This window comes from Poecile atricapillus, chromosome 3 (assembly GCF_030490865.1).
Source record: "Poecile atricapillus isolate bPoeAtr1 chromosome 3, bPoeAtr1.hap1, whole genome shotgun sequence".
Lineage (NCBI taxonomy): Eukaryota > Metazoa > Chordata > Aves > Passeriformes > Paridae > Poecile > Poecile atricapillus.
This window is the reverse complement of record NC_081251.1, coordinates 62189249-62208822: the sequence shown is the minus strand read 5'-3', so window position 1 is coordinate 62208822 and position 19574 is coordinate 62189249. Positions and strand designations below refer to the sequence as shown.

Below are 19574 nucleotides of genomic sequence, written 5' to 3'. Positions count from 1 at the left end.
GCAAGTGAAGAATCTATTTGGAGATAATTTGTGAGCAGAAAGAAAACCTGTCTGTGCCAAATCACCAGGAATGGGTTTACCCAGCTGTGCTGTTTCTCCTGCCTCTGATGGAAAAGATCTAGTGAGGATAAATAAGAACAGACATTGAAACAGGAGTTGAGATCACCTGAATACTAAACAAGTCTGAGCCCCTCAGTGTGTAACAGCCTTGCTACCCATCACCCAGTGCAATCTTAATGTGAGCAAGCAAATCTCATCCAAAAAAATTCTGCTGTATGTTTTGATCAGGATAACCCTTATTTGCATATTAACTCCTGTGATCCAAAGTTCTGAACCCTTAGCTTCCAAATTTAGAGACTGAACTACAGAAGCTCCTCTCAGTTCTGTATAGTTCCCTTCCATTCTACTACGTAGACAGTATATGCAAAGGGTTTTCTTGTGGGAGGAAGACTGGTGATGACCAGTCACAAAAACAACAGCCTCTTTTTTAAGGAAGATTTCAAGTTGTTTTTTTTTTTCCTTATACTTGGGCACTGAAAATGGCAGGTGACAGTGGTGAAGACACAGCATTGATAAGCCATTAAAAGTAAAAAAAGGACACATAGAAATATTTTTAAATGTTTTCAAATGAAAGAATATTCTGGGGTTATTGAAAAAGTCTCTGGTTATTAGAAGGAAATGGCCTAAATTCCCAGTACGATGCCTGTATAATCCATGAATATGGCCTATGATTTTGTTTTGATCATGCCTGTTTAATAACTGCATTCAGTTTCACAGAAAACAGAACCAGTTTTCTGCTCAACCACAACTGGTGTTTCAGGCTCAAGCAAGGAGACTGTGGTGGTACCCTCCCCAAACTCTTCCCCTAATAACTGCAGGTTCTCTACAGGCAGGTACGAATTCAGTGTCATTGTTACAAACCTTACTGTGACCATGACCGAAAAAATGACCTCGCTTCTTGCTTGTGTTTGTTCCATGCCATGACCTTTGTTTTGTTTGTTGTATCATTCAACTCTGCAGCCTGCCAGACACTGTGCTGCTCATCTCCCAGCAGTTCTGCACACTGGCAGGAGTTGTGAGTGGGTGGACCACATAAAAAATTACCTGTTTGGATCATTTCTGCTCTGGACTCAGTACCATCCCCTTGTTTTTTCTTAATAAGCACCTCGAAAATAGTCTTTTCCTGTTACATTTGCCAGTCCTGCATTATGAATCATGGGATTAAATGTGATAGACCTCCTCATAGCTTTTGTTATATTTAGGGACATAAATTAATCTTGATAACTGAGAGAGTAGTAATACAATTTCATCTTTCTAAAATGCCTCTTTACATGAGCCTACAGAACTGTAAAGACCGGGCAACAACATCCTTCAAGTTGTAAGCCATCCATCATCCCAGTATAGTAAACACACTGAAATAGACCTGTCTTTGATGTTTTATTGAGGGGAAGGAATTTACCCTTTCAATATATGAGATAGATTATTGTGTGTATTATGTCACTCTGACTTTAGAAAAATTTGGAAATTTTACATCATCTTCCATGAAGAGATCTTGTATCAGCTGTTTCAACAAGTGAGACATTCTAGTTTTACAAACACTTCTGAAATTCATAATATTTTTTTCCCTTTTGGTGAAATATTTCAGTTCTTGAGGATCAGCAGAGTGTCTCTTTAAGGGTAACCTCTACAGTACTCAACACAGTAACTTTGGGCAAGAAGAGAAGGGCTGTGTGTGTAGCATGAAGCCACCAGACATTATTACTCACATTGAAACCTCAAATCTAACTGGGACACAGGTTCAAGGTGCCCCATTGATGCTGCTGTGTCAGCACAGTCTGGCATGACAAACTGGCACCTCTTGTACTCATCAGCTGAACCACTGCTTCACTACCTGATGAAAGGCACACATATTTTAGCATCATTTTGCAGAATTTCCTTCAGTAGAAGACTAGCCCTGGATAAAACAGTCATAGAAATTTTAATCCTGAAATTCTCACTTTAATCTTCCCCTGCCTGTTTTTGCTTTGCTTGCAATTGTGGATTTCCAGAAACTCCAGGAGACTGAAATACTGCAAAATGCTTGGAAGTCCGTTTGTGTGTCTTATCCTTTCAGTTGTTTAGATGAAAAGTGGAATATACAGCCTAATATATCCTAAGATCATCTACACCCTAAAAAACAAGTATACCAAATAAAAGTGTATTTTATCTACATAATTGTAGTATCAAATCTCTGCTAGAATCATGTGTTATATCCTTAAACTTTCAACTGTTCTACATGCCAACTATCAACATGGCAAGAAACCTAATGTGTGGATGAGAACACCTCTATCATACTGCAGAATAAAACTAAATATTAAATGTGTGTATTTTGTGTGGATGTTCGCATGTGAATGTCAGTAGGATGTTAGAATCCCTTCTGTGTATGTATTTATTTATACATAAATATAGTTCTATATATGAGAAATGTAATGTATCTTTCAATAGCCCAGTTTCCCTTACCATTCATAGAAAAGAAAGCTGCCAACCATCAGTTAACTTAGGAAGAAAAAGACAGATACAAACTCAACAACCAAACCAAAATAAATTGGTAACTACTTCAATTACATGAAGGATGTGGTAACTAAATTTCAATTATTTAGCTCACTAATTGACTTTGAGGACTTTATTACTTCAAGTGAATCATTGCAGACAGATGGTATACAATTTTGCATTGTAAACTGGGCTTTTACGCAGGAGGGGAACACAATTTCCTTTGATAAAATTAATGAGATTCACCAGAGGCAGACAGGAACACTCTTATGTTCCCCTTTACAAGTGACTCCAAAGAGGTAACTCGAATTTCTCAAAACAAAGCCTTTAAAAATAATTTTTCTAGGTAAGAAAAATGAACATGCCAAATTGCGTGCAAAAGAAATCCTGAGAAATTAATGACAGAAATTGTCTATACAACAAGCCGCCCTTCTGGAAGCCTTTCCTTGGGTTGACAAAGGGACCATTAGGTCATCTACCTTTCCCTTGGCTCCCACTGCACAATTCTGCCTTGTTCTCTGCATAAACCCTACATGGTTGTCTTCAACACCGTGCTTTGCATGGAACTTTTGTTTGGGGGTGTCAGACAAAGAGTCCTTCCTTCAGTGCTTGGACATCCAGGAGTGTTGCAATGCTGTTCTTTCCTTGCAAGGGCACTGCTAAGTTAAAACGCAATATGTCTGTTTGTCCCAAGTGCATTCACTTTTTTCACACCTTTTGTTGGAGATTGCTTTCTGTGGTTTCCATCCTATCTTGTGGATCTCTTTCCAGCTCTCTCACATCACACAGCATCTTTTTAAGGGATGCACAACTGGATATGGGACAGCACTTTTTGTCTTGTAAAAAGCATAGCGATGTAATGATTTCTACCTACCCTTTTCTACTTGGACAGCTGTGTGTACATATCAATTCCTTGTCTACCATCAGCCGCTCACTAGGAGCTCATGTTGAGTTTCTCCAAGCTCCTATATGGAGTGACTTTCAGAGATACATTCCTTGGCCATGTAGCTTGTGTTGTTCCATCCTGCAAGTCTGACTTTTTCTCTTTTTGACCCTGTTAAAACATGCTTGTTTGAAAGACCTGACTCTATTAAATAATCCAGATAACTCTGTGACTGCCTTGCTCTCATTATCACTCTGTTAATATTTACTCCATCTAAAATTGCTGCCAGTGGTGATTTATTTAGTCTTTAAAAGCTGTTTGAAGTAATATGTCTCTAGATTCCTGATGAAAACTCTGAAGAGTCTCCCTGCAGCTCACCAACAGAAACATGCTTGTGCTGCTTGGACAATTGATCTGCTTTTCATTTAGATCTTCATCTGTTTGTGCTTTATTAATTTTGTGCTGTACTCACTTTTTTTTTCTCTTACTAAATCAAGTACCTAGCAGAAGTCTGTTACACTCAAGCCTCTAGCAATTTAATGCATAATCATATAAAATGAGGAAATGAAACAGCTGTTTACCGGACCTATTTTCTATAAAAAACCATGAAGACTAGCATTAGTTGTATTCTCCATGTATTGGCTGACAATCATAATTCTTCTACCTACCACACAGGCAGCAGATACTTCTTGTGCTCCTTTTGTGTCCTTGGTATAGGCCCAACACTAACACACTTCTCCACCTCTTGAAATATCACCACAGTGCCAACACATGCAAAGATCAGCTAGCCAGACATCAACCCCTCTAGGATTTTCCTCTTGGATTTCCAGACCACTGGGAAATTGTAATTTCACCATGTCTTGCTAACAGATGCTCTTTAGGTGAGCCTCCAGTGTCTTCTTGTGATATATGTGCACCTCCCTGCTTGTTTCTAGATACTGCATAGTAATAGCTATTAGGTGCTCAAGTTTTTTTGAGGGGTGGGGATGGGGTGTATTTTTTTCTCTCTTTATTTTTTCACCAGTGGGAATTTGTTTAATCTAGCATTAAGCTTGTATCACTGCTTCGATGATGCTTATGCTTTAAGGAAGACAAATTAATCCGTTGTTCCTTTTGCTCTAGTGCCATGTGCACAATGTCTGTTTCCTGCCATCTTCCCCATAAGTTTATGCAATTGTTTCTATCCCTTCTTGTCACCTGTCATGGCAGAGTGCTGTCTGGATACTGCTGTCTTTGACTACCTTTTTTCTTTCAAAACTAAAAGTAGTTTTAGTCTTCGATGAATGTACCTGTGTGAATGTCTTCGATTATGTATCTGTGTGTGTGTGGCGAGGGTCGGGCACTTTTCCAGACCTCAGCCACAGCCAAGCGAGCCTGGGCAGGATCCCACGCCCTGCCCGGGAGCTCACTCCTCTTCCACTCGTGTCGGCAGCGCAGCCCTGACAGCTGCTCCCAACAGTGAAGCACCTCAGGCATGGCCATGGGATCGCTCCCTGCGGCTGCCTCAAGTTTCCCCTGTACCTTCAGAGGGGATGAGAAGGGGTGGGAATAGCTCCGTGTCTGGACTAACGCTGTGGAGTAAAGCGAGGATAGGCAGGGACCGGGACGCCAGCAGCGCGGGAAGTCCTTCCGAAAGTCCTCGTAGCTAAAGGGGTTTTTTAGTTTGTTTGGGTTTTTTTTGTGTGTGGGGGTTTTTTTTTTGTCTTTTTGTTTGTTTGTTTGTTTTTTGTTTAATTTATTCAAGACCTCTGCGATGCCGGCGCTGCCCCGCTCGGGGCCGGTGCGGGAGAGGCGCGCAGCCCCGGGCCGGGCGGGGCCAAGGCGGGGCCGGGGCGGAGCGGGGCGGGGGCGAGGGGCCAGGGCCGCGGCGGTGCCGGGCAGCTCGGGGGGATGACAGGCAGCAGCCGCCGGCCCGCAGCCGGAGCAGCCGCCCCCCGCCAGCCGGCGGGGAGCGCGGGCCCGGCCAGCACCGGGATGTCCCCTCGGGAGCAGCCGCGGCGGAGGCTGCGAGCCCCGCGGGCGGCGTGAGCGCTTCCCGGCCAAGCCATGGGCCAGACCTCGGTCTCCACGCTGTCCGAGCCGGCCGGCGGTGAGTACCGGAGGCGGCGGGGCGGGGTGCTCCCGCCGGGGGTCCGTGGTGGCGGCGGGCGAGCCGCGGTTCCCGGGCCGGCGGAGCGGTGCCCGCGGTGCCGGGGCCGCCGCCGCCGTCCCGTTCCTTCGGAGCGCAGCGGAACGGGAGGGGCCGCCGCTCTCCGCTCTGCACTGCCCGGCTCGGCGGCCCCCGGGGGGCGAGAGGCTCCGCCGTGCCTCCCACCTCCTCCGGGGCTCGGGGCTCCTTCTTTCCCCGTTATTAAATAAATAAGTACGGAGGCTTCCCTTTCGTAGGGAAAGGGAAGGAGCTCTGGCACCTCGCCCAGGAGCGCGGCTAGTAACCCGCCCAGCTGGTTGCTTTTAGCTCCAGGACATTTTATGTGTAAGCAGACTGTTGAAAATAAATAAATAGCGAGTGAGTGGAACTGTTTCGGGCCCTTTCTCTCTTCCCCTCCCCAAAAAAAAGCAGTCCTGACTGTTTGCAACTTTTTGAAGAAAATACGAGCTTCTTGGGAATGTTGTTTGGAGGCATGTTAGGATAACCCGGTGTGTTTTAGTTACTGAAAAACAGAGTGTGTCTCTTCCCACAATAATAGGATGTAGAGTCTAAATTAACTTCAGCAAGGTTTGAAGTTTCCTGTGAAATTCCTGCATGTCTGTTTTTCCTCAATGCCTGTTTCCTTTGCATCTACTAGAAGAAGCCCCAAAAAACAACAAAATCCTGTTGTGGACTTTCATACTGAAAGCTGAACTTTATCCTTAATTTACGTATTGCTGTTAATGTGGGAATGTTTTGTCAAATAGGAGACAGTGCAACAAACTTTCTCTTTTCCCCTTTTATTTTTTCTTCATGGCCATTTCAGAGAATAGTTTTAGTATTAACACATCATTTTCAGATTAACTCTGTTATATTCCTAGTCACACCATACCAGTCAAAACCTTGCATGATTTTCTCACCTGTCAAACATTCAATGAAAGAGAAATTGGACCATTTCCAATAAATGTTACCATCCTGTTGAAGGTTTCACCCGGCAGCCAGTGTGTTAGAATTGTTTCAAGGTAGTCATCGGGAAGCAGAGGTAAGGAAACAGATGGGCTGGTTAAAAATTTTTGTTCAACTTCCTGCACAGAAAAAGTGACCAAACTTTAAGTGCAGAAGTCTATTGTGAGAGAATTTTGCCTTGGAGGGGCCTGTATCTTGATTAAGGATAACTGTGGTGCCTGTGGTCACTTGGCTACATGATAATGGGCAATAACTGGGCTGAATTTCTAGCTTTGCCTCAAGGAAAAAAGTCACTGTTGAATTCTTTCCTGGTTGAACCAAAATTTTCAATCAGGAGCAGTAAGAGTATCTGAAGTATCTGAAGATGTAAGTTGTGATGATGCTGCCTCAATATTGCCAAGTAAATTTTAGTTACCTTCATTTTAAGAGCACTGCAGTTTGTGGTGAGACAGTAGTAGTACTTCAGGGAGGTTTCACAGAAGAGTAATTCCACTGCACTTTCATCATTGTTGAAATTATTGGGAGGGTGTATCCTCAACCATAGGGGCAAGTGGGTTTCTGGGTGGCATGGATTCTTGAGGAGCACACTCATTTGTTTTCTCTAATCTGTTTTACTGATGTGGTCTGGAAACAGCCCATTGTGAAGTTTCAGAGGCTCTGTCCATCTGTGATCAGGGCAGGAGAGTGACTTCCACTGGTTTCTGTTCCACGGGTTGACTCTTAGGCAGGCAGACCTAAAATCTTCGTTGATTTTGGCGTGCCAGGCAGCTCCAAGCCATTTAAGTCTTTGACAGCTGCTAGAGATTAGAGTTGAAGGAGATATCTGTCTTGCACACGCAGGGGCTACAAATCTGTTTTAGTGCTATGGAATCAATAGTGCATTCAGATCCTCAGTGAGCCACACAAAAGCAGCTGTGAGGAGTTGCTTGCCTGTTTTTCCCCCAGCCATGCCAGCCTGGAGGGCTCAGAGGGGCTGTTGGCTCTGTGCAGGGGAGGGCACCACCACCGTGGTTTGATGTAGCAAACTAAAGTACAAGATTTTTCCTGAAAGTCACAGAGTGACTTAGAAAAGATAAAATATATACATAATGCAACACTCAGGATGGACCTCAGCCAGTGTCCTGAACAGTTGGGTTTTTAAAGTTTCCTTTAAATTAAAGGTTTTACTCTTGGAAATGTAAAAATATGTTGAAGTACTTAAACAGATCAAGGTCCTAGTGTTACTCTCCTGTTGGGTTAAGGGCAGGACTGAGGCCTAATCATAAAATTCAGAAGTCTTTCTTGACTGGGCAGATGTATTCATACCAGATGGATTAGTATGCCTAATAAAGAGAGGAAGAATTTCAGATTTTCATACTCCATTGGAACTTTCTTTAGCAATACTGTCCTGCTGGAGTTTGCCATCAGCTTCATGTGAGTGGGTGTTTAAGTGTTGTGGACAGGAGGATCTGGGCTTTAATCATCTCTCATAACTATGAGTGGTAGATGGGCAGCAAAGCAGGTCTTGTATTGCCTGGTTGGTGTTCGTAGGCAGCTTTTGCTCCTTCTCCTAGGCTGCAGCTTTCCAGTCATTTAGATATTTTTTTAAAGCTTGTTTGTTATTTGCCATGGTTAGAAAATGTGAACAAACATCAATTGCAACAGGAGCTTGGGAAGACAGTACAGATATGTGGATAAGGAGGAGCACATATTATCCTTGTTCATTTTCCTTCCTCTTCTCTGATTTTCCCACGCCTGGCAGGACTTGATTAACGAGATCTCTCCCCGTTTACTGGCTGGAGTTGAGTGCTTTTGGGGGTTATCAGCCATTGTGTGCAAAAGCTATCACTTCTACTTTCTGATCTACAGCTTATCAAAGAGCAGCAGAGCTGTGCACTTTTTTCAGTTTGGGTTTTTGTTTTCCTTTTAGATTTGTTCTTTGGTAGTTCAGTACCAGGCATAGCAGAGAGAAACAAACAGGGGACATGTGATCAGCATATTGGGAAGGTAGCATTTCAAAGCAGAACTAGTTAGGTGGCAAAAGATTTTTGTTGTTTCTTGAGTGGCGATGCCTTGTCAAGAATGCAATTTCCAGTAAAATCAGACCTTGTTAGTGTTCCTAGGAATAGGTCAGGCAGCTCAGCATGGAGTGTGGTGCACAAGCAGAGGGTATGCAAAGGGGTAGGACAAGCTGCAAAGGGAAGGTCCCGGGAAACTCTTGCCCCACAGGTCAGGATGCTCATTGGGACCAGCTGAAGACTGGGGTCAGACCCCTGTGCTCACCTCCCGTGCCAAGGATGTGATGATGTGATCTGCAGGGCTGTTTACTCTGGGGTGGGAGGAGTTCCTCTCCTCACATACATTTTGCAGAAACAGAGCACAATCTGTCTGGCTTGCGTTTCATCCTTTTACGGACACACAGGTTTTTTTCAAGGGCATGAAAATGTACTTCAACAGCACAGGAAAACCATTTCCCACCCAGCTCCCCCCATGAGATGAAAGCAGTCACTGGTATAGGATCCTGTTGTTTGTTGACCTTGGCACTCGGTGAAATGATTCTCATAGGTCAGAAGTGGACATGTTTCTCATACTGCTGCTTTTCATCTCTCTTGGCTTTATGGGATTTCCTGCTCATGGATGAGGAAACAGCAGCTTCACCTGTGTCTGTGCAGAGGAATTGTAATTGTGTTAACTGGGCAAGCTTGTCATAATCCTGAAATGAAATGGAAAACTAATATTTGCTTCAGCACTTCTAGGTGTTGGTAAACAAATTAATTGGTTATCCATGGAGAAATTCCAAGACTTGTCTAGTAAAATGAGTTGTTCCAGTAGTTCTCTGCCTTAGTAGCTACTTGTGAGCCTTACTGAGAGCACTGTTGTGGAGCAAGCCCTCCTGTTCCTGAGGAATTGGACATGGAGATGCTCAGCCATAGACCAAAAGTCTCATCCTGACTTAGTCCATTATGACTCTGAATGTGCAGAAAAGCCCTCAGAGTAATGATTCTTATAGGGTTTAAAAAGGAAATTGATTTTTCTCCTCTGGTTATTTTTTCTTTCTAAAGTGGAAGAATTTTGAAACTCATTGCACTTTACAGAAAGGCATTTCTAAGCGCTTATAGGTGCAGTGAACTACTCCCAACACACCTGTCAGCTGGTCATTTCAGGTTTTGCTTCACTTGAAAGAATGGAAAGCGGAGCTGTTGAGCTGAAATGGTAAGTTCCATTTGATGTGAAGCCCCAAATGACTTGTCCACAGCCACAAAGGACATTCTTAGCGGGGAGCCTCATCTTCCTTATTTTTTTTTTCATGAGATTTAAATTGGCTGGGGACTTTGAGGTTGAACCCTCATAAGACTACAATGGGAATCCTATTCATTTTTCCCTGTTTTTTTATGCTTTTGTAAGTTATGCAAGAGTTTAAGTGAAATGTAAAGGTGTACCATTTTCATTTGCTACTAAATTTCTATCCAAAGCTTTTCATCTTTTTGGGAAACTCTTTCTTCACTCTACTAGTGCTGTCAGATGGGACTACAATTGTGGCAGCTCCAGAATTTGGGTTAATTAAGTATGTCATTTGCATTAGACTTCAGGCTGATTGAGTGGATATTTTGATGCCTAGTCAAAGGTATAAAAAGCCCATGTTTTCAGACAGGATGGGTAGCCATGAAGTTGCCTTCTACTAATGGGAACTGCAAGAGCTCTTTTAAAAAGTTGTGTTTCTTGAGCTGAAATATGAAAAGCAATGGCAACTGCTGGAAGTGTAGGTCTCATCCCACTCCCAGCACCATGACTCTGATTTGTGCTGTTGGTAAGGGTCTGAATGTAAGCGTGTGGAATGAATCACTATTTATAGAGAAAAAATTTCAGTGTAGCATGTTTATGGAATACAAAGTGTACGTGCTGCTGCATGCTCTGTGATCTGCCAGAGCAGAGCGGTGGCCCCGCGGCCGCAGCAATTCCTCACTGCAGAGGAGGCTGCAACCTGAGCCTGCACCCTGGGCCATGGCCGAGAACATGGGTCTCATAAGGACACAGGGCACCAGCCACACCGCAGGGACCACGTGTGTGTGAAAACAAAGGTGTAGTGCTCAACAGGTTGATGTCTCACCTCTTCTCCCTCTGAGGATGCTTCATGGGTGACCGGAATTTCTCCTCATTTAGTTGCCAAGGTATGTGACCTTTCATGTCAGGCATGCTGGCTGAGAGACCTTCATATTTGGTAGCCACTAATCACCTGTTCGCAGCGTTAATCATCAGCTTCCTCATCTGCCATGAGGAGAATGAGAGCTTCCAGGCAGGGTGCAGAGCCCTGCTGGCTGCCTGTGTTTGTGTGGGGGTTGTCTTCTCAGATGACCACCCCGATACTTCCTCCAGATGAAAAGCTCCTGGAAGATCTTGTTTCCTGCTGAGCCCCCTGTGCTAAGCCCCACTGACAACTGATCCCATGCTGCTGGATCCCAGCCACCCCTTGGATCAGTTGTCCTTCCTTCCTAGATTCTCTTCCTTGGTTTTCTTACTGCTCCTGAGTCATATGGCCTCGTCCTTAGATGGCATTTTCTGTTACAAATTTGAAAATGCTTTCCAGTCCTTTTTATTTCATTCCTTGCTTTAAATGGAGAAACTTATCACAAGGAAGCAGAACATCACCTAAGATAGCCAGGAGGAAACCAAAGAGCTCTCATATCCTCATCAGTGTTTGCACCATATCACAGTCCAGCCTATTAAAAACAGAAAAAACTTACCCATTTATATTTTTCTTTATATGTTTTTCCTTTAAATCGTCCTTTATTCATTTTGGACACTGATGGATTTTTTTAAAATACTTCAGCAAACAGCCTGCTCCCAGAACTTATTTCTACCCGTTGTATTAAAATTGTAACAGGGGCTAGAAAAATATTTCTGATATGCAGAAATACCCCAATTCACTGCCATTCAGTCCTATATGGAGAAGTCATTTTTGAACTGTTCATGTGTTATTTTCTCTAGCAGGCACAAGGCAGATTCCTGATCTTTTTCTTTTTCTGATAGGAAAGGATTGACTTTCGAGTAGGGCCAGTTCTAAGTGATGATAAAATTACTGTAATAACAGGCAGTGGGAGCTCTGGTCTGTTTTGCCCTCAGAGGATCCCAGAGAGCTGGAGTGGCTGCTGGTGCCCCTTCTGAGCCAGAAGAAACTGTGACTACAAACCATGGGCAGGGAAAGTAGACAGATAATGAGGAGTGGGTTTTGTTAATTTTTTCATCCCCCAAAGCGAAATCAAAAAGTGACGCCGAGTAATTTATATCTCCCCCACCTCCCTGTACATGAACTCTACAAGCCTTAGACTGCCAAGTGTATTTTTGGGAAAATGTAAAATTATGGTGGGGTCTGGAGTGTGCCATTTCCTGTAGTGTCTTATGAAATGGTTCAGTAGGAACTGGGTAGGAAGATCACTGTGGATAGCCAGGTGATGCAGGGTATGAAGATGTTTTTCTTCTCACTGTGTTTGACCAGAATCAAACGAGTAACAGATCTGGGTGTCCTCTCTTCTGTGTTTCGAGTTTTTTTTCTGGGTTTAGATATGACAATATGTGGATCGATTTAACCTTGCCTTTTTGTAGTCCACATAGTGGTTTGGACTAGCAATCAGCAAAGACCATGAAATTGCCTCTCCTAATCATACGGCAGCTCATTATTAGGAATTATTAGGAAATTTGATTTAAGACTTGGGCTTCTTTCAAGGCTTGATACAAGGTTGCTATGAAGGAATATGAATTTATTCTGTCCCTGACTTGGTCTCAAAGGGAAAGTTTTATTTACTTTTTTGTTCTCTCGCTGCTTTGTACAACTGTGATAATCAGTGTAAGTGGGAAAAAGCTAGGGAGAAATGAGGATCTGGCTGCTCTGTCATTGTAGGGAAGTACAGGGTATGCTGTCAGGTTGCACATGAGTAGAATGAGAATGACAGGTCATTAGAGGGTTAGCCAAATCTGTGTCAATTATAGCTTTGTGAAAATGAAGTTTTATATGAAAATATAAGAGCTGTGTTGCCTTTTCTTCTCTGATTCCTGCATTGGGTTCATATGAATTAGAATGATGTTTTGCCTAGCAGAGTTAGGCTGTGATACAGCTGTCCTAACATTTGAAATTGTACGAGCAAAACCAGTTTGGTTCCAAAAGATCAGCCTGCATTCCTCACCCCTGAGAATGTGCTTTTTTATTATTTTTTTAAGATGTCTTCTCTCTGACTATTTTCCCAAATGGTCAGCAAATCCTCATCAAGTAGATGCACTATAGTCATTCCAGTGTTATTTAATCCTTTTTGTATTTTCTGAATCTGAACACTTTAATGTCTTGCCCAGTAAAAGCCCAGGAATGGTGCAGAGACCTTAGGTACCAGTTGGGCTTTAAAGCCTGGGCTATTGCGTGATCTATGCAAACAGATCGTGTAGTTTATGATCTAGATATAATTCACAAAAAATGCAGACAATCTCTAATATTTTTTGATTTTAGCTAACTCAGTGATTTGCACAATTAGAATAACTGTGATATATGATGAAACTTGATGTTTTTACTGCTGTAATAATTTACACTTTCAGCTTAAAACATTTTTGCTGGAAGCTTCATCTCAGAAAGTGAACTCTTGCCTGGGGATTTCTCACCCCTGGTTTTATTTCTCGGGTTTGCAACATTGTTGATGCACGCTTAAATGACTGTTCTTTCACTTGACCCTTTCTGCTGAGGAGGAAGGCAGGGCTGGCTCTTCATGCCTTCTGCCTGCATGGCTGTAGAGCAAGTGCAGAAAACCAAATGAAAGTGATTTGGATTCCAGCTTCTGTTTGGTAGTCAGCTCAACTAAGTAAAATAGCATTTATCGTGAGTGAAATTTGGTCTGAATGCCCAGGAAACCTCATGGGAGGGCAGCCTGTCAGGGAGGAGGATGGTGTGTTGAAGAAACAAACTACTGCAATGGAAGCCTGGAAGCCAGAATGTGGAATGTTCCCTGCCCATGGCAGAGGGGCTTGAACTAGATAATCTCTAAGATACCTTCCAACACCAAGCGTTCTGTGATTCTAAGAGCCAGGCTTTGCATTCAGCTCAGCCTGCTGCATTCAGGTGCACAGGTGATCTTCCCTCTGAAACCAGGAGCTGGGAAGCAAGAACCATGTGCCAGTGTCCATGTCAGCATCCTCAGCAGCCTGCAGCCTCTGCTGGCATATGCCAGTGTAAATACTGTTGGGTGGATGTCTGGAGCAATAGGGGATCATGGAAAAGCCCCAGCTGCAGTTCCTGTGGCAAGTGAGATGCCCAGGATGCATATTCCTAGCCAGTGTTTGCCCCTGAGGCTGTGGAAAGCCTCAGTGTGGCTTGTACATCTCTCACCTCTACTGTTGGAGGGATTTTAGTGCTTGGGCACCAAACAAGTGAATTTCACTCAGCAGAAGCTTCCTGTGTTAAAAACATTGTGTGATGTGAGTAGTAAGAGAGGGTCCAGTTTGTGACTCCTCTCCCAATTGCTCTCCTTGCTTACAACCCCCAGAGATCTACTTACCTGAAATATTTATGTCATAACAAGCAATATAAAGTCACCCAGACTGAAAGCTAATCTTTGTGGGCATTTCCCCCCCGCCAAGATTCTGGATGAATCAACAAAGAAATGACACTTTCATTGCATGCTTGTGAAAGAGATTTAGTGGGATACAATTAAGTAATTTGAGTCAAGTTACAACTTAAAGTCCCTCTAAGCTGGTGGGAAATGATTTTTAGATACTATCTGTCTTTATGAGGAGAAAAAAACCCAAACAGTCCATTGCCAAGAAACTAGATGTGTTTAAATTATGCATTTATAATGTGTTACAATTTATTTAATGTTAATAATGCAGAACTGGCTGTGCATTTCCTTCCCTGTAAATTCATTCAATGTGTCTGAAGATTACTGGTTTTTTTTCTTGGAGTTTTATAGCTTTATTGCGTTTCTGAGGGGAAGGAAGTGTTGGTTTTGGCACAGATGCTAAGAGTATTCTTGTTCTGAAAATGTGAAGCAGTGTTCTAGTGCACTGCGAATCTGGCCTCTTTTATGTTTATACAGAGAAGGGTGTAGTGGTTTTCCTGCCTTACACATTTTACCACCATGAATGATTCTTTTACTCACAAATTGTTCAAGTGATTGATAAAAAAAGGAGAATATTGCTATTAATAATTAGTGCTAAAAATCCATACGAGGTTTAAAACAATTGCAGTAATTGCAGGGTAGTTCCTGTGCTTAAATTCCTGAAGGAAAGTTTTGGAAAGCTGGTCTGACTCTTATGAGAGGACACTAGATTTGATTTCTTGGAAAAACAATGCTGTTGTTTATTCTTGCTTGAATATTGCCACTTTTGACACATAGAAATAGGGTATGGAAGAAATAAGTGAGACATAATAGAGACTCTATCTGTGCAAGGGAAAGAACACTAAAGCAGACAACTAAGGCTGTGGATAAAGACAGTTTCTTGAGAGCTGGACAAAGACCAAGCAGAAATAGTATATACTTTAGTTGGACGAGAAAGTAATAAGAGAGTAGAAAAACATGAGCCAGCAAGAAAAAGAAAGAGATATGAACTAGAAAGCATTCAGAAATTACCTGACTGTCACTCTGCTTTAAAAGCTTTCTGTTGGGCAGTACTGTCATGTAACTGTGTCATGTTACAAAGAGAACATGATTCTGAAAAGAGGAAGAAAGTTTGTGTTGGGAAAGCCTTGGGGAATTCTCAGAAACATGAAACTGAAAAAACAAGAATCTTGGACACTTACAGAAACACCTCTCTTAACTCCCTCCTGCACTTCTTCTCCTGCTGATTTAATTTTCCCACTGCTACCGTAGGCAAGGCGGGGGAGAAGAGGAAGAGAGTGTATTTTAGACAGATCCAGCAAGATGAACAGTGTGTTTCTGAAAAGTTTAATGCACCTGGAAACTCTGTAGCTTAGTTTGAAGTGCATAGTAAAAAAATGTGTTGAAGGAAAAAAGTATTTAATGTCACTATTGGATCTCTAGGATTATATATTTTTGAAGGAGAAAAAGGCAAAAAGAATGTACCTTTCTAGCTGACATCCATGGATGTTGAACTAACCTTGAGAATACAGGTTTAGGCCACTAGAAAGTATACCAAAACTAAGCAGTATTTTCAATCCATTTTAAGCCATTAACAAAAGCTTGGAACTTTGCAGGTTTCTCTAGTTAGCAGGCGAAGCTGGACACAAAATTTGATGTCTATCATTGCATGCTGTGTCTATTGCCTAGACCAGTTTTCAGTTTGGCAATGGCTACAGTAGCTGCAGCTCAGGCCTGTTAAGGTACAAGCCTTTCCCAGCTGCTTCAGTGCAAAATCAGCGAGATCTGATAGCATGTAAGAATAAAAGCCACAGCTAATCACCCTGGTGTGATCTTGAAGGGTTCATGTTGCCCAATTCTGAAATCTTCCCATGGGTATTATTAATCAGTCCTGAAGATGGGTCTTGTGTGATAGTTAAATATTGTTTCTCCTCCCCCACTTGCCATAGAGAGAGCATGTCAGACCTGAAAGTCATGGGCCTTGGACGTAAGTGAGCACAAATGATTGAAGTCATGCCATGGATCTTTGTGGTTTCACCTTTCCACCGGCTGTCCTTAGGGATCTGTTTGTAGAGAAAACATCTCTCTCTTCCTGTAGCTCATCCTACATTGCATTCAGGGTTTCCTCAACCACAGAAGAGAAACATTGCAGGAAACATCAGCAGAAGGTGAGATGAACCAAAAAACCAAAACCATTGCCCTATGAAATCCTTTGTTTGGTGAGTTCACCGTGATGAAGGAATCAGCTGAAGACAGCTAGTGAATTATCCCACTGCTGTGGTTAATTCTTTCTTTAGCTTTGGCAGGGGAGCAGGCTCCTCAGCCCCTGCCTGCCTGTGGTTCAGCAGATAGCATCATTACACCCTGATGTCCCTGGATGGGAATGCTACTGGTTAGCATATTTGGCAACCTGTTTTTTTTTTTCCCTGAGGGCCTGTATATAGCAGCAGGGCAGAACTGAGACCCATGTCCTTATGTCAGCAGGGAGGTGTCTGGTGGCACAGATGAGTTTTCTTAACTCCCTAAGAATTGATGCATCCTCTGTATATATGAGTCCAGAGGTTTCTTTCTTTCAGTTTAGATTTTTTCTTGTTTGTGCAGTAAATTCCATGTAAGACTGAGTGGAGAGAAAAGGAAGAGCAGATGCAGAGCTTCTAATTAAATTAGCCATTTCCTAAAAGCAAATAGCAGGCACTTCAATCTCATTAAAAAAATACCAGCATGGAGCCCATTCTTTCTAGTTTAAGTGATTACTTACATGTCCAGATGTCAATGCAGGGAAAACTTGCAAATGTAGAGAGGTTTGTTTTGTCTTACTGTGTATATTTCCTTATAATTCAGTCTTTGCACCTACTATTTTTGGTGCCTTTTTATTTTATTTATTTTTTAACATAGGGAGTGGTTGTAAAAGTTTTGAGACAAAAAATGTCCTTCTTGTGGGGTGAAAAGAAAAGACTGTGTTTGAGGTGAGAGAGAAGGGAGGGAAACTGGGATAATGCTGAGGTGGTGCAAGAGGTGATGCTTCAAGGAGATGGGTAGTAAAGTGGGAAGTCTTTTATGAGGACTTCCAGTAGCCTTCTTCAGCCTGGCAGCTTACTGTGAAATTAGGTGAGAAGGGCAACCATTAGTTTATCTTGATGCATTTATTGTTGGTATCATATCGATGACTCTTTTAATGACACACTGGCAGGAGCATTTTTTCTCTAACCCAGGAACTGTGAGTGAAGTCCCATTGAGTGATGCACATATGTGTGGAGTCACATACACTCACCAAAGTTTTTAGCATTAGACTAGGATTGATGTTATATTTTGCTGTAGATGTCCATAGCACAACTTTCAAGATAACTAATAATTTTTCAAAATATTTGTTGTGTCCATTAAAATAGAGAAGCCAGAGGTAGTAGCAATTGTTTGCAGTTGTAGGAAGGGTACATGAGAGAAGGTGACAGACAGAGCAATGCTCCCCAGAGCTCCCAGTAGTAAAAGGACAAGGCTAAGAGTCCTTTCAATAGCAGGGATTTTCTCTGGGCCTCCCCAGTTCTGAGTAGGTGCCATAAGAAGTCAATTGGATCTTTCTGTTTTGTGGATATAGCCCTGCATTTCCTCCACTGTTTCTGTATTTGCCTGGAAAAAGAGCCCCTTGCATTAAACTTCATGTCAGTGAAATTAATGATGAGAACTTTTCCTTGCACACAAACCTACATAATGTTTTTTAGTTACAGTCCTTGCAGTATTTTCACCAATTACACACTGTTCCTACCAGCAGAGTTTTGTACTTATAAAAACAACATCCAGATACACCCCAGACAAGTACTATGACTTCATATTGAGATTACATTATTTTCAACAGCTTGACCAAAGCACACCAAGGGCAGTGTTCTAACACTGTACATTTCACCCTGGCTTTATGCTCTGGCTTGTTTTAGTTGTGAAGTTCATGGGTTTATTAAAATATTAGATGGAGTTAAAGTCCTTTCTAAAAGCCAGCATGCAGGACCATGGCTTCCAGAGTATTTAGTAGTGAGGCACTTCTCTTTGCATGAATAACAAGACCCTCTTCTTATTTTGTGTTTTTCCTTGCCTCCCTGGTGAGCAGGTGCTGAGCCCAGAGTGCTGCCACTGCTGGGGAAGCAAACTGTGCATCCCCTTGAGCGCCACACTCCAGCCAGGGGCCATTCCCAGCCTGTATGCTAGCCCTTTTCCTGCATAAAAGTGTGCAGTATTAGTGATAAACCATGGTATTCCTAGCACATGAGCAAATTAGGCAAATACAACCTTTTGTCTTGCTCTGAGTCTGAAGAAAATGTGCGTGCCATAGTAATCCTTCCTTTTTTTTATTTCTTGTTATTCATTACTTTTTCTCCTTAACTTTTCTCAAAGCTAAACTTCCCACTAAATTCAATTATACTCTAAAAGCCTGTGTTGGCATGAAAGATAATTAAAAGTCCACTCAAACCTTTGATTCCCACATGGTTTAAAAGACAGAAGTTTAAAGTCAGCAGAGAGTCTGACTGAAGTGGGAGGGCGGTGTTGGTGGTGGAGCAGTTTAGATTGGAAGCTTTGAGGGCACATCTGGAGGTTTTTTGTCCTCCTCAGAGCAAGTGTTACCTGAAATAGGATCCTGTTTTTCCTGCTACCTTGACACAATCCATGGACCTTTTCCTTTAGCTGGCTGCTCCAGCATTGCTGAGCTGATCTGGCGAGGGCTGATTTACGGTGGGTCACCGTCTGGATGCTTGGCCAGGCTGCTGCTCCCTGTCCAAAAACTTAAGGCAGCCTTTCAAATGCAAGGCTGGATACAGCCCTGTTGTATGGGCCACCTGCATGTTCACAGACATGAAACTAAAATGTTTTGGCTTAAGTGAAAATTCTTACAGAACTGGTTTTCAGTGACCACTATTCATAAACGCATGAAATGTCATAATGTTTATCAAAAAGCTTCTGAGTGGGATACATCTGGCATTTCTGTGCTTTTCAGTTTAGTATGTTATTCATGATCCTATACAGGAATTAAAAAAAAAACAAAAATAAAAAGAGGCAATTTGATTTAGTTTAATTTCATTCCTTCTAGAACAAGAAAATATCCAGTGAAGGTTAGTGGTGCTTTTCTAGAACTTTCTTAAAACCTGAATCAGACTGTTCTGTTGTGCTTACCTGTATTCCTTGTATTCTTCACTTGCATTGATATACAGAAAATTTCCTACTAAATAAAGAAATCTTCTGTTTTGCTTGTTGTGGCTTATATATGTTTCATCACAATTCCAGGTTTTTCCCTGATCTGCCATAGCTTTTGTGAGCACAGCATGTGAAAGACAATGCTTCCTCACGGCAAGGAGTTGCGTGGTGTAATGAACCAGTCCCTTTTTGGGTCTCTCCTGGCGTTAAAATTACCACTTTCTCCCAAAGTTCAGCATCCAGCTAGGGTGAAAAGTGAGTACAGGGTCTAAAAATGTTGAGTATGTGTGCCAAGTACTTGAATGTTAGCAAGAGTGGGAGTGAGGTTTAAGGGAAACTGTAA

At 42.4% G+C, this 19574-nt stretch overlaps 1 protein-coding gene across 3 annotated transcripts in view; it reads left to right on the top strand.

Annotated features, from left to right (window-relative positions):
• The first annotated feature begins 5262 nt into the window (after positions 1–5262).
• Positions 5263–19574, top strand: part of PHACTR2 (phosphatase and actin regulator 2) — a 72216-nt gene continuing 57904 nt past the window's right edge. For all 3 annotated transcript variants that reach the window (XR_009277184.1, XM_058834937.1, XM_058834936.1), the window contains exon 1: positions 5263–5501. Coding sequence is in view for 2 of the 3 variants with exons in the window: in XM_058834937.1 (XP_058690920.1) it covers positions 5459–5501 (43 nt within the window). In the remaining variant the exon portion in view is untranslated. The remainder of the gene's footprint in view (positions 5502–19574) is intronic.